Source organism: Camellia sinensis, chromosome 2 (genome assembly GCF_055761805.1).
Source record: "Camellia sinensis isolate YWXY chromosome 2, ASM5576180v1, whole genome shotgun sequence".
In the NCBI taxonomy this organism is placed as follows: domain Eukaryota; kingdom Viridiplantae; phylum Streptophyta; class Magnoliopsida; order Ericales; family Theaceae; genus Camellia; species Camellia sinensis.
In genome coordinates this window covers 163,836,765-163,851,039 of record NC_138962.1, presented here as the reverse complement: position 1 = coordinate 163,851,039, position 14,275 = coordinate 163,836,765, and the positions used below count along the sequence as shown (strand labels likewise).

At 35.6% G+C, this 14,275-nt stretch overlaps 2 protein-coding genes across 2 annotated transcripts; both read left to right on the top strand.

Moving 5' to 3' along the window:
• The first annotated feature begins 2,703 nt into the window (after positions 1-2,703).
• LOC145819210 (uncharacterized) lies at positions 2,704-4,046 on the top strand. Its single transcript, XM_082913172.1, has 2 exons — positions 2,704-3,583; positions 3,730-4,046. The coding sequence occupies exons 1-2, from the start codon at positions 2,704-2,706 to the stop codon at positions 4,044-4,046; spliced, it is 1,197 nt and encodes a 398-aa protein (XP_082769298.1).
• A 57-nt stretch (positions 4,047-4,103) lies between these two features.
• Positions 4,104-4,916, top strand: LOC145819209 (uncharacterized). Its single transcript, XM_082913171.1, has one exon. The coding sequence runs from the start codon at positions 4,104-4,106 to the stop codon at positions 4,914-4,916; it is 813 nt and encodes a 270-aa protein (XP_082769297.1).
• The last annotated feature ends 9,359 nt before the right edge of the window (positions 4,917-14,275 follow it).

The following is a 14,275-nucleotide window of genomic DNA, read 5'->3' as shown; positions in this document are numbered from 1 at the left end:
ACGGGACCCAGCTCTAGGGAAACTTGGTGGTGGAAGGAAGAGGTTCAAGCGGTAGTTAAGGCAAAAAAAGAGTGCTTTAAAAAGTCCAGAAGGATAGAACTGAGGAAAACCTTAAGAGCTATAGATTGGCTAATAAGGAGGTCAAGAAAGTAGTGAGATAGACTAAGTTGAAAGCTTATGATGACCTATGCACTAGACTAGATAGTAAGGAGGGAGAGAAGAGGGTATACAAACTTGCTAAGATACGTGAGAGGAAAACAAGAGATTTTAATCAAGTAAAGTGCATCAAGAGTGAGGATTTTAAGGTATTGGTGAAGGATGATGAGATTAAGGAAAGATGGAAGAATTATTTTGAGAAACTGTTAAATAAGGAACATGGAAGTACGACAATAGGGGAAGACATAGCCAGTAATATGATAAACCAAGACTATAGGTTCTATCTCAGGATTAGGAACTTTGAAGTGGAGATTGCACTTAAGAAGATGAAATCAAATAAGGCTTTAGGACCTAGTGATATCCCTATTGAAGCTTGGAAGTGTTTGGGTAAAAAGGGAGTTGCTTGGTTGACTAGGTTGTTTAGCAAAATTTTGTTGACTAGGAACATGCCAGATGAGTGGAGGAAGAGTATTTTAGTGCCAATTTATAAGAATAAAGGTGATGTCCAGAATTGTAACAACTATAGAGGAATCAAGCTAATGTGTCATATAATGAAAGTGTGGGAGAGGGTGATAGAACGCCGATTGCGAGACATAACAGGGGTGTCAGAGAATCAATTTGGGTTTATGCCTGGTAGGTCAACAATGGAAGCGATCTATCTTTTGAGGAGAGTAATAGAAGAGTATAAAGAAAAGAAAAGAGACATTCATATGGTGTTTATCGACCTTGAGAAAGCATATGACAAAGTGCCCCGAGATATAATATGGTGGGTGTTAGAGAAGAAAGGGGTGATAAAAGGCTACATTGACGTGATTAGGGACATGTATGGAGGGGTGGTGACCACTATTAGATCGCCAACTGGAGAGACAAATGAATTTCCTATCACTGTAAGGTTACACCAAGGATCTATCTTAAGTCCTTATCTTTTTGCTTTAGTTATGGACGAGTTGACGATAAATATTCAGGATGACGTGCCATGGTGTATGCTTTTTGCAGACGATATTGTGTTAGTGGATGAGACTGGAGAAGGAGTTAACACAAAGTTGGAGATTTGGAGAAAAGCTCTTGAATCTAAAGGATTTCGGATAAGCAGAACTAAGACAGAGTACATGGAGTGTAAATTTAGTAACAGTAACCATGAAAGCAGAGGAGAAGTGAATATTAAGAACCAAGAACTACCTAAGAGTGAACATTTTCATTATTTAGGGTCGATTATCACAACAGCGGGAGAGATTGATGCAGATGTGGCCCATAAGATTAAGGCGGGATGGTGTAAGTGGAGAAGTGCATCTAGGGTATTGTGCGATAAACGAATACCCACTAGACTAAAAGGTAAGTTTTATAGAACGGCTATTAGACCAGCTATGTTGTATGGGACGGAGTGTTGGGCAACCAAGAAACAACATGTAGATAAGATGAGTGTGGCTGAGATGAGGATGCTAAGGTGGATGTGTGGTAAGACTAGATAGGACAGGATTAGGAATGAGTGTATTCGGAAATGGGTAGGAGTAGCACCAATAGAAGATAAGTTGAGAGAGAATCGTTTGAGATGGTTTGGTCATATTCAACGGAGACCAACAGAGGCAGTAGTAAAGAGATGCGATGCTGTAACGGTAGATGGAAGTGTTAGGAGACGGGGTAGGCCTAGATTAACGTTGACTAGCGTTATAAATAGAGATATGAATCTACTTAATTTGAATAATGAAATGGCCTTTGATAGGGCCGCGTGGAGAAGAAGGGTTCATGTAGCCGACCCCATTTGATGGGACTTAAGGCTTGGTTTGGTTTGGTTTTGTTTGGTTTGGTTTGGTTAGTACTTGTGAAGTATCTTCATATTTTCTTTGTCTTCTTTGTTTCCCTTTGTTGTTTTGCAATTTACCGACTCACGATTCACCAAATTAAGATCACAAAACACAAATTTGGGACCACACTACAACCTTGGTATCTTCTCTTCATTGTTTACAGGTAACCTTATTATTATTTTTTTAACTTTTAAATAAAAATTATGAGTATTAATTTATAATTATTTGTTAAGTTTTGATTTGTAATTTTTTTTGATTTGTTATTATTTATGTTAAAATAAGAAATTTTGATATGCTAAAATTATGAATCTTAATTGGTGGTGATTTATATTAAAATTAGGGATTTTGGTTTGTTATTGTTTGTGCTAAAATTAGGAATTTGATTTGTGCTAAAATTAAAAATATTAATTTGCAGTGATTAATATTTAAATTAGGGATTTTGATTTGTTATAATTTGTACTAAAATTAAAAATTTTGATTTGTTGTGATTTGTGCTAATTTAATTTTTTTGATTTGTATTAAAATTGAAGATTTTGATTTGTGGAGGGTTTGAGATTTTGATTATGAATTTTTATTTTGATTTTTAGTTTTTTCAAACAGTCATGGAGAAATATTTCAAAAAAAATCAAAGTGGGAATCGTCTCTCTCTCAAGAAAAAGATGAAAATTATTCTTCCACAAAACAAAGTCGAATAGAAATCAACTTAATAGACCTTCCTGCAGATCCCGGACTACGGCCTCAAATTATGGACTATAATGCTAATGATCGAGACCGAATTCGTAAGGCATATCTACAAAAAGGTCCTTGTCAACCTCGTGATCATAATTTTCCACAAAAATCATTTGGACAAAAACTTGAACGATTTAATCAGGCTTGGGTTAGTGAATTTCTTAATTGGTTGGAGTATAGTGTAGCAAAAGATGCAGCATTTTGTTTATGTTGTTATCTTTTCAAACCCGATATTGGAGATCAAGTTGATGGTGATTCTTTTGTTGGTGAGAGTTTCTCAAATTGGAAGAAAAAAGAAAAAATTCAGACTCATGTTGGAGGTCCCAATAGTGCTCATAATCAAGTTTGGAGTAACTGTCAAGACTTGTTAAACCAAAACCAATATATTGAAACGATTTTTTTCAAACAATCTGATCAAGCTCGAATTGAGTATCGAACTCGTTTGAATTCATCGGTTGATTGCGTTAAATTTCTTCTAAGACAAGGACTTGCGTTTCGTGGGCATGATGAATCTGCAAATTCAAGTAACCAAGGAAATTTTCTTGAACTTCTCAAGTTTCTTGCTGATCATAATGAAGATGTCAAAATGGTCACATTGAGCAATGCTCCACAAAATCTCAAGTTGACATCTCCTGATATTCAAAAAGACATTGTAAATGTGGCCGCATTTGAAACTATCAATGTGATTATTAGAGATCTTGGTGATGCACTTTTTTCTATTTTGATTGATGAAGCCCGTGACATATCAATCAAGGAGCAAATGGCAGTTGTAATACGATATGTTGACAAAAAAGGCCAAGTCATTGAGTGCTTTTTGGGTATTAAGCATATTGCTAATACGAATGCTCTCTCACCTAAACAAGCTATGGAAAATTTATCCTCCAAACTTGGATTGAGTATTTTCAAATTGCGGGGTCAAGGATATGATGGGCTAGTAATATGCAAGGTGAGTTCAATGGTCTTAAAACACTTATACTGAAAGAGAATCCTTGTGCATATTATGTTAATTGTTTTGCTCATCAATTGCAATTGGCACTTGTAGCCATGGCAAAGAATCATAGTCAAATTGCTTTACTTTTCACTTTGGTTTCTAATGTGGTGAATGTTGTTGAAGCATCATGTAAACGCCGAGATATTATTAGGGAGAAGCAAGCTGCAAAAGTTGTTGAGGCACTTAATACTGGAGAGCTATCTAGTTGGCAAGGCTTAAATCAAGAAACTAATCTTAAATGTGCTGGTGATACACGTTGGGGTTCACACTATGGTACTTTAGTCAGCTTGGCTAGTATGTTTTCAACAGTGATTGATGTGCTTGAAATGATTTCGGAGGATGGTTCAAATTCAGAACAACGAGCATAAGCAAATATATTGTTGGACTCAATTCAATCATTTGAGTTTGTATTCAACCTTCATTTGATGAAAACGATATTGGCTATTACAAGTGAGTTATCGCAAGCACTAAAAAAGAAAGATCAAGATATTGTTAATGCCATGAATTTAGTTCAAATTTCTAAAGTACGACTCCAAAAGATGAGGGAGAGTGGGTGGACATCTTTACTTGATGATATTTTGTCTTTTTGTGAAAAGCATGAAATTGATGTTCCCCAAATGGAAGATATGTTTGTAGCTCGAGAGAGAAAAAGGCGCAATGCTCAAGAAATTACAAACTTACATTACTATCGCGTTGAGTTATTCTACACTGTTTTAGATATGCAAATTCAAGAACTAAATGCTCGTTTCACTGAGTCGAACACTGAGTTGTTACTTTGTGTGGCATGTTTGAATCCATCTAACTCTTTCTCTAGTTTTGACAGGAAAAAGTTAATTCATCTTGCTGAATTTTATCCCAAAGAATTTTCTTCAATGGAGCTCATGGTACTTAATGATCAACTTGATACATATATTATCGACATGATATCCAGCAGTGAGTTCTCAATGTTGAATGGAATCGCCGATCTTGCTAAGAAAATGGTAGAGACTGGAAGAGACAAAGTATATCCATTGGTATATTTGCTCTTGACTTTAGCATTAATCTTACCTGTTGCAACTGCTATTGTTGAGAGGGTATTTTCAGCTATGAATATTGTGAAGAATCGGTTGCGGAACCGAATAGGTGATGAATGGATGAATGATAGCTTGATTGTCTACATTGAGAGAGATATTTTTGATGGCATTGACAATGATACTATTATGAAAAGATTTCAAAAGATGAAAACTCGTCGGGGCTAATTGTAAAAGTTTAAAATTTAAAACTTTTTGTAATGGATATTAATTTTTAATGTTTAACATTAGTTCAAAAAATTATTATTATGTTATTGTTATTGATTTGGGAAGAAAAAATTTGAGATTGTAATTAATGGGTGCCCCCCCTAATTCCTGGCTCTGCCACTGGATATAACATTGCTATTTACTAAAATTAAAAGTAAGATGAATATAAAAAATTGAATTTATGAGCCGATTGGTGTGAAAGAAATCCCAACATGAGAGGTAATGGTCCATTTGAATTTTAAATAGAGAGGTTTGCCTTTAATCATTCAAGAATAAGAACTCCAATTTAAATATGATAACTTATTTATAAATTTCAATATTGACGTAAATAGTTTTATTATTATAGATTTGAAATAACTATATAAAATTAATTGTTTAAAATCATGCTAAAACTTATTTTTTAGCTATAAAAATTCTACATATATGTATATATCTTGTATCTAAACCTATATTGCTCCACTATTCTTTTATTCTCAAATCCTTTAATTTGAAATGTATAACCAACCTTAAGTTTGTACAACCAATAGTGTTAAGTTTTTGTAATTAGCAATCTCGTTCAACAAAACTCCATTCAGTTGTATTTTTATTTGCTCTATTGTATCTGTGAGGTTATGAGAGTTTAGATGCGAATTCAACCCAAGTTGTGTCTGTTCAAAGAGTTTGTGCTGACATTCCGGATCTTACCTTGAGCATTCTTTGTTTGCCACCTTGCTAAGTAAGCATAGGCCTTGGCAAGGTCCAACGCCCCTGAGACCAAGAAAAAGTCAAAGTTACTTGATCGCTTGAGCAGTGAAGTAATTCATCAAATATCTCTGTTTGCATTCTAAACTTCTGGGAAATATGTTTCAATGCTCGAGTGGTGGATGTTGCGCTCTAGCAGTTGGCCCAATATGTTAGCACCGCTTTTAGTCACATTGCTCTCGAGCAGCCTTCACAGTTCTGTTTGTTATAAAGCGTGTCATTTGCTCGTTTTAGGATTGAATCCAACAAGATTCTCAGACACAAGTAAAATACAAAGTGTTCTAGATTGTAGGGTGTTGATATATGAGTTTTCTCGATGTATAGAAGGTGATCGATTGATCAACAAACGACATATTGACAAACATCAAAGGTTGGTTTTATTATTTCATTCACAAAAAGAGAGAATTAGTGGATTTCATAGAACATAGGACTGAAGCTTTGGTGGATTTCGGAGTGGCTCATCATCGTGGATTCGACATCGGCGTTGTGAATTCAGCATTGGGCAAAGCAATTTTGAGGTGAAGACAGTGGTGGAAGAGGCACATCGAGTTCGGTTCAATTCAGGCGTGGATTCACTAGGTAATTGAGAGTTTTCATGTGTAATTCTTTTTTGTCTTCTTAGTAGATTGTTTTGTGATTTTGGCCCTTGGTTTTTTATCATAACTGAAGGAGTCCAATTGTGATTTTTTTTCACGTTAAATCGTTATGCCGATTTGTTGTTGATTGTTTGATTGAGATTGCTATTCATTGTTTAAAATTAAATCATAATTACAAATCAATATTTCAGGAATTTTTTAGAATTTCAATAGAAATGTAAGAGTACTTGGTGTTAAGTATTTTGTAATTGACAATCCCGTTTGACAAAACTCCATTCAAATGTAATTGCATTCGTTCTTTTTCGTTTCTGTGAGTTTGTGAGAGTTTAGATGTGAATTCAACCCAATTTGTGCTTGAGTAGAGGAATTTATCCTAATGGTAAGGTGTGCTTGAGCAGATGTGTTTTTGAGCCTATCAAATTTCTTGGACCACTTGAGCAGTTAAGTGTGTGCTTGAGCACTGAATTGGAGTATCCAGTATATTAGTCTGAGCTCTGAGATACTGGGAGTTGTGTTTTACCACTCGAGCTATTACGCTCAAGCAAAGTGACAAGTGGAAGTTTGTTAGCACCGCCTTTTAGACTAGAGTGATCATTCCTGCGATTGAGCGGTTTTTATGAAATTATTTCTTTTAAACCGCCGCATTTGTGTTTTTGAGAGCTAAGCCTTCCAGAATTTTCTCAGAGGAGATAAGCAAAAGTGTTATATATTGGAAGATATTTGTATATTGTTTACCTTGATGAATTAAGTGTGATTGATAGATCAACGGACTTTATATTGACAATCATCAAGGGATTTTGTTCATTCAAATTCATTCAAAGAGAGATGTTCATCAGTGGATTCCAGGAAATTTGAGCTCGATGCATTGGCGGATTCCGAAGTGACTTATTATCGTGGATTCGACATTAGCGTTGTGGATTCAATGTTGGACAAAGCAATTTCAAGGTAAAGATGGTGTTGGAAGAGGCACAACAGGTTTGGTTCAATTTAGGCTTAGATTTGCTAGGTACTTGTAAGTTCTTACGTGTAATTCATTTGTCTCCTTAGTGGATTGTTTTGTAATTTTGACCCATGGTTTTTATCACAATTGGAGTTGCTTGAATTGTGATTTTTTTCACTTTATATCTTTGCGTCAATTTTTTGTGTTTTTTTTGTTTTTTGTTTTATATGATTCAATTCTCGTTTAATTGGATTGGATTTACTATTGTTTGGTTGGGAATTGTTGTGGTCTATTTTGTTCATACAATCTAGGGCTAAGTATAAAATTTGAAAAAATCATAAACCGACCCGGTCCAGACCAAATTGTACAGTTTGGTTTGATTTTCTCAATGCATTGTTCAATTCTAGTTTTTGAAATAGGCAAACTATACTTTACCGTTCGGTTTGTAGTTTTATAGCTATAAATCCAGTTAAAACCGAATCGGACCGTTTAGATTATATATATAATTTGTTACCAAATGTAAATACTAAAATATTTTATTAGTACCAAATATACATATATATATATATATATATTATAACTCTCTACTATTATAAGTGTATTTTTGTGTAGTGATAGAACTAGTTTTAAACAATCACGTAAATAATTCTTAAGTTGCAAATAATATTTTGTTATCATTATGTCAATAATGATAATATTTTTAAATGCTCGGTTCCAAACCGAACAGAACCATGGTTTAGTGGTTCGGTTTGAATTGGTTCCAAAATTTTCATGGATTAGTTTGGTTCTAAATTTGATGAAACTATTTGTAATGAATTGATATTGGTTTATGGTTGAATTAAGCCAATCTGAACCATGCTCACCCCTAGTACAATTCACCTATTCTGATTGCTAGCCTCGATCCAATATGGCAAGACTTATCAACAAAGACTAATAATAGAATTCAGCTTCTTTCAACGAACTAAATAAGGATAATGGTAATGTAATGGATAATTAGTGTTAGTATAAATAGTTTAGAGGGACACTTATTAATTACAACTTCAAATTTCTTTTCTCATAATCAACAATAATAGATAATAATATATTTTAAATTAATATTAAGCAAAACAAAATCTTAAACATTTAATATAAAAAAAATTAATATAGACTTTTACAATTGACCTTGAGAATGATCAGAATAAAATGTATGATATTTCTTGTAACTAGTGTGTTATAGACAATGTAAAAAAGTGTTGTATGTTTTATGATAAACTATATAATAATATATAAATAAAATCTGTATACAAAATTTAAGAAAAATCAATATTGTAATGATAACCACATCATCATCAATATTGGCTCCCACATTGTTTTAACGGTTTGTACTTTGGATTATGTGCAAACTAACGTAGTACACGGATACTTCTTAATTAATTTTTTATTAATTTTGGAGTATGAGATAATTAATTTTGAAGTATCAGATACTCGAAGTCACGTATAGTTCGTGGAGTGACAGTAAAGAGATTAGCATTATTCTAATAGAAGTGCATGTATCAAAGAATTTTTTTATTTTTTTATTTTTTGTTGGTTAGGTTACTAATGAGGTGATCCCAATTTAAAAAAATATAAAAATAAAAATTGACATAAAGTTCAATATATATATATATATTATGAATGTTTTTTTTTTGCTTTAGGTTTTAGTTGGATGGAAGGTTCAGGAGCTCACTAGTCTCATAGAACATTCGAGAACATACTTTTCTGATTTTTCCTTCCACGAGCTTGTTCAAGATTAGATCCCCAGATATGTCTTCTAAGATGGGGGTAACTGAAGACTTTCCTTTTAAATATTGAGCCACTTTCTTGTAAATTGTTAGGAAAAATATGTGATTCTCCATAAGTAAATCAATCAATGAGAATAAAAACTAATGAGGAAAAATTAAATCAAAGGCAACACAAGAATTTTACGTGGTTCCCTCAATGTGAGGTACATCCACGGGATCAAAATCTGATTCCACTATCAACCAAATAAGTTTCAAACGATTACAAACGAGACACTAATGGTCTCACAAAACTACCCTTATGTGAATTCCAAATAATCACAAATAAACAAGAGGAAAGATCTCACCAAATAGATGAACCAAAATCTTCAGAATCAGAGTTGAAGAAGATCCAAAATAACGAACCAAAACAACTTCACCAAAGCACCCAAACAAAGATGCACCAACATCAATTTGCTGCTGCTACTCACTGGTTTTTCCGGACCACTATCTCACCAAGAAAACGGCTGCCACTTTCCTTTAGGAAAAACAATACACACCCCATAATATTGTGAATCTAGGGTTTATTATCAAACCTTAGTTGTTTCCAAATTGGATTGGGTCTCCACAAATATAATATATAAAAATATATTATACCTAAACCAAGCCAAATTAAAATTCTTTAACAAACCAATTAGGTCCCACACTCCAATAAGGAGGTATACCCAACAATTCTCCCCCTACCGACTTAGGTGGAGAAATCAACCATACCCGCCAAAGTTCGACACTTCAAATGTTTGTCCCTCGACAAAGTCTTTGTCAACATATCTGAAATATTATCATCTGTGTGAACCTTTTCGAGTTGAAACAATTTCGAATCTAACACATCACGAATCCAATGGTATCTCTCATCAATGTGTTTCGATCTCGAATGAAAAGTAAAATTTTTACTCAAGTGAATAGCACTTTGACTATCACAATAAAGCACATACTTTTCTTGCTTCAAACCCAACTCTTGCAAAAATTTCTTCAACCATAACTCTTCTTTGCAAGCTTCTGTAATGGCAATAAATTCAACTTCGGTAGTTGAAAGAGCAACACATTTTTGTAATTTAGATTGCCATGCCACAGCTCCCCCTGCAAAAGTCATCGAATACCCCGAAGTAGGTTTCCTAGAATCAATATCACCAGCCATGTCAGAATCTGTGAACCCATCAAGTATCGGTTTACCATCCCCAAAACACAAACACACCTTCGGAGTCCCTCGAAGATACCTTAGAATCCATTTTACCGCTGCCCAATGCTCTTTACTCGGATTAGAGAGAAAACGACTCACCACACCAACTGCATGAGCAATATCCGACCTTGTACAAACCATGGCGTACATCAAAGAACCAACTGCTGAAGCATAAGGAACTTTCAACATTTCTTCTTTGTCTTTCTCACTTGTAGGACATTGATTCGAACTAAGCTTGAAGTGACCCGCAAGTGGACAACCAACCGGCTTTGCATTATTCATGTTGAACCTCTCAAGAACTTTCTCAATGTAGCTTTCTTGAGACAACCAAATCAGCCCCTTTTTGCGATCACGAACAATTTTCATACCAAGTATTTGCTTTGCCGGTCCCAAATCTTTCATAGCAAAAGACTTGCTCAACTCCAATTTCAACCTGTTTATCATGGTAGAATCTTGACCCACAATTAACATGTCATCAACATAAAGCAAAAGAATAATAAATTTGCCACCTGGGAAATTTTTCACAAACACACAATGGTCCGAAGTGGTTTTAGAAAAACCATTATTCATCATGAAAGAGTCAAATTTTTTGTACCATTGCCGCGGGGCTTGCTTGAGGCCATACAAACTTTTCTTCAATTTGCAAACAAATTTCTCTTTCCCTTTCTCTACAAAACCTTCCGGTTGCTCCATGTAAATTTCTTCTTCAAGATCACCATGAAGAAATGCGGTCTTCACATCAAGTTGCTCAACTTCAAGGTTCATAGTTGCAGCCATGCCAAGTACAACCCGAATAGAAGACATCTTTACAACCGACGAGAAAATCTCGTCAAAGTCAATACCTTTCTTTTGCCCAAAGCCTTTCACAACAAGACGTGCCTTGTGCCTTAGATTCTTGACATCATTCTTCAATTGGAAAACCCACTTATTTTTCAGAATTTTTCTCCCTTTAGGCAACTTCACTAAATCATAAGTTTGGTTTTCAAGTAAGGAATTCATCTCCTCTTCCATAGCCTTTTTCCAATCACCTTTCTTTGCATGCTCAATTGCTTCTTGGTAGCTCTCCGGTTCCCCTTGATCATAAATCAACACAAATTCATTGGGAGGATACTTTCTTGAAGGTTGCCGGTCCCTTGTAGATATCCTCAACTCAAGTTGCGGTGGCGGTTCTTGAGTTGGATGCTCTTCCTCAATTTCTGGCTCAACTTCATTAGGATTAGCATCATCCTCTACATCTTTAATAGGTGGCTGCACATCTCCCCCATTTTCATCATCAACTGAAGATGAAGGAGATGGATCCATGTCAATGAGATCACTAGTTTTTGGCTTCGGTTTATCACCTTTGCCAAAGTCTTCAATTGTTTGGTCTTCAAGAAACACAACATCACGGCTTCGAATGACTTTTTTGTCGACCGGATCCCACAATCTATACCCAAATTCATCACGCCCATAGCCAAGAAAAATACATTGCCTTGACTTACTATCAAGCTTGGACCTCTCATCCTTTGGAATGTGAACAAAAGCTCGGCAACCAAACACTTTCAAGTGCTCATAAAACACATCTTTGCCGGTCCAAACTCTTTTTGGAACATCACCATTCAATGGATAGGAAGGAGACAAATTGATCACGTCAACCGCTGTCTTCAATGCCTCACCCCAAAAGGATCTTGGCAATTTAGCTTGTGAAAGCAAACACCTTGTTCTTTCCACAATGGTGCGGTTTATTCTCTCGGCAACTCCATTTTGTTGAGGAGTCTTCTTAACTGTCTTTTGGTGCCGAATGCCTTGGCTGCGACAATACTCATCAAATGGTCCAATGTATTCACCACCATTGTCTGATCGGATGCACTTCAATTTCTGCCCTGTTTCTCTTTCAACCATGGCCTGAAAATGCTTAAATACTTCTAGAACTTGATCTTTAGTTTTTAGTAGAAAAGTCCAAACTTTCCTTGAATAATCATCAATGAAAGTAACAAAATAAAGTGCACCACCATGTGTTCTAACTTTTAAAGGACCACAAACATCTGAATGAATCAACTCCAAAACGTTTTCTTTTCTAGAAGCAACATTTTTATGAAAAGAAACTCATGTTGTTTACCCGCCAAACAATGAACACAAGTTTTGAGATGTGTACCTTTCAAACCAGGTAGAAGGTCTTTCTTGAACAAAACTTGCAGCCCCTTTTCACTCATATGGCCAAGCCGCTTGTGCCACAATTCGGTAGAAGTATCATCTTGAAGTGCATTGACGACACATTTACAAATTTTTCCTTGCATCGAATAAAGTGTATGAGTCTTCTTACACTTAGCCACCACCAAGGAACCCTTTGTGAGCTTCCATATTCCATCACCAAATTTGTTGCTGTAGCCTTCATCATCTAGCTTCCCGGTAGAGATCAAATTGAGGCGAATGTCGGGAACATGCCTCACATCTTTAAGCAACAACTTGCAGTCCAAATTTGTTTCCAAGCAAACATCACCCATGCCAATAATCTTGGACAAACCTTCATTACCCATTCGAACAAAACCATAATCTCCTTCGGTGTAGGTAGTGAAGAAATCAACTCGAGAAGTCACATGAAAAGAAGCACCGGAATCAATCACCCAATTGCTCTCTTGGCCTACAAAATTGATACAAGCATCTTCACAAACGACCATGAGATCACCATTGGTAGTAACTGCCGTTGTGTCTTCTTGGTTCTTGTCCACACTTTTGTCACGCCTTTTCTCCTTATTCTTGAGCTTTCGGCATTCCCGCTTTATGTGCCCTTTCTCATGGTAATAATGGCACTCAATGTTTTTCTTTGAAAAAGAACCATCTTTCGATTTGTCACGGCTTTGATCACGACCATGAGGAGTTTTACTCCTCTCTCTTGTTTTGCTTCGGCCTCTCACAACAAATGCTTCCGAATGAGAGGGACCCGCTGATTTTCTTCTAGTTTCTTCATTCAACAAGCTACTAGTGACTTGGCCCATTGTGACAACTCCATCGGGCGCCGAATTACTGACGGTTACAACCAAAGTCTCCAAACTTTCGGGCAAAGAACTAAGTAGCATCAAAGCCTGCAACTCATCATCAAAAACAATTTTCATAGAAGCAAGTTGGTTAACAATACTCTTTATTTCATTCAGATGTTCCGGAATAGGGCTGCCCTCTTTATATTTTAAATTAACCAACTTACGAAACAGAAAGGCTTTATTTGTGGCTGATTTCCTATCATAAAAGTTCTCTAATTTTTTCCATAAATCATGTGCTGAAGTTTCAGTAACAACATGATGAAACACACTGTCATCAATCCATTGACGGATAACACCAACGGCTTTTCGATTAAGCATATTCCATTCATCATCTTTCATACCCTCGGGTTTGCCACTATCACCCTCAATGGGTCCATACAAATCTTTACCAAATAATAGGTCCTCCATTTTAGTTTTCCAGTTACCCAATTGCTTCCATTGAAGCTAGACATACGACCCACATTCCCCTCCATTGATTTACACAAATAATTAAACCCAAATAAACCGTATGCTCTGATACCAGTTGTTAGGGAAAATATGTGATTCCCCACAAGTAAATCAATCAATGATAATAAAAACTAATGAGGAAAAATTAAATCAAAGGCAACACAAGAATTTTATGTGATTCCCTCAATGTGAGGTACGTCCACGGGATCGAAATCCGATTCAACTATCAACCAAATAAGTTCCAAACGATTACAAACGAGACACTAATGGTCTCACAAAACCACCCTTAGGTGAATTCCAAATAATCACAAAAAAACAAGAGGAAAGACCTCACCAAATAGATGAACCAAAATCTTCAGAATCAGAATTGAAGAAGATCCAAAATAACGAACCAAAACAACTTCACCAAAGCACCCAAACAAAGATGCACCAACATCAATTTGCTGCTGCTACCCACTGATTTTTCCGGAGCACTATCTCACCAAGAAAACGGCTGCCACTTTCCTTTGGGAAAAACAATACACACCCCATAATATTGTGAATCTAGGGTTTATTATCAAACCTTAGTTGTTTCCAAATTGGATTGGGTCTCCACAAATATAATAT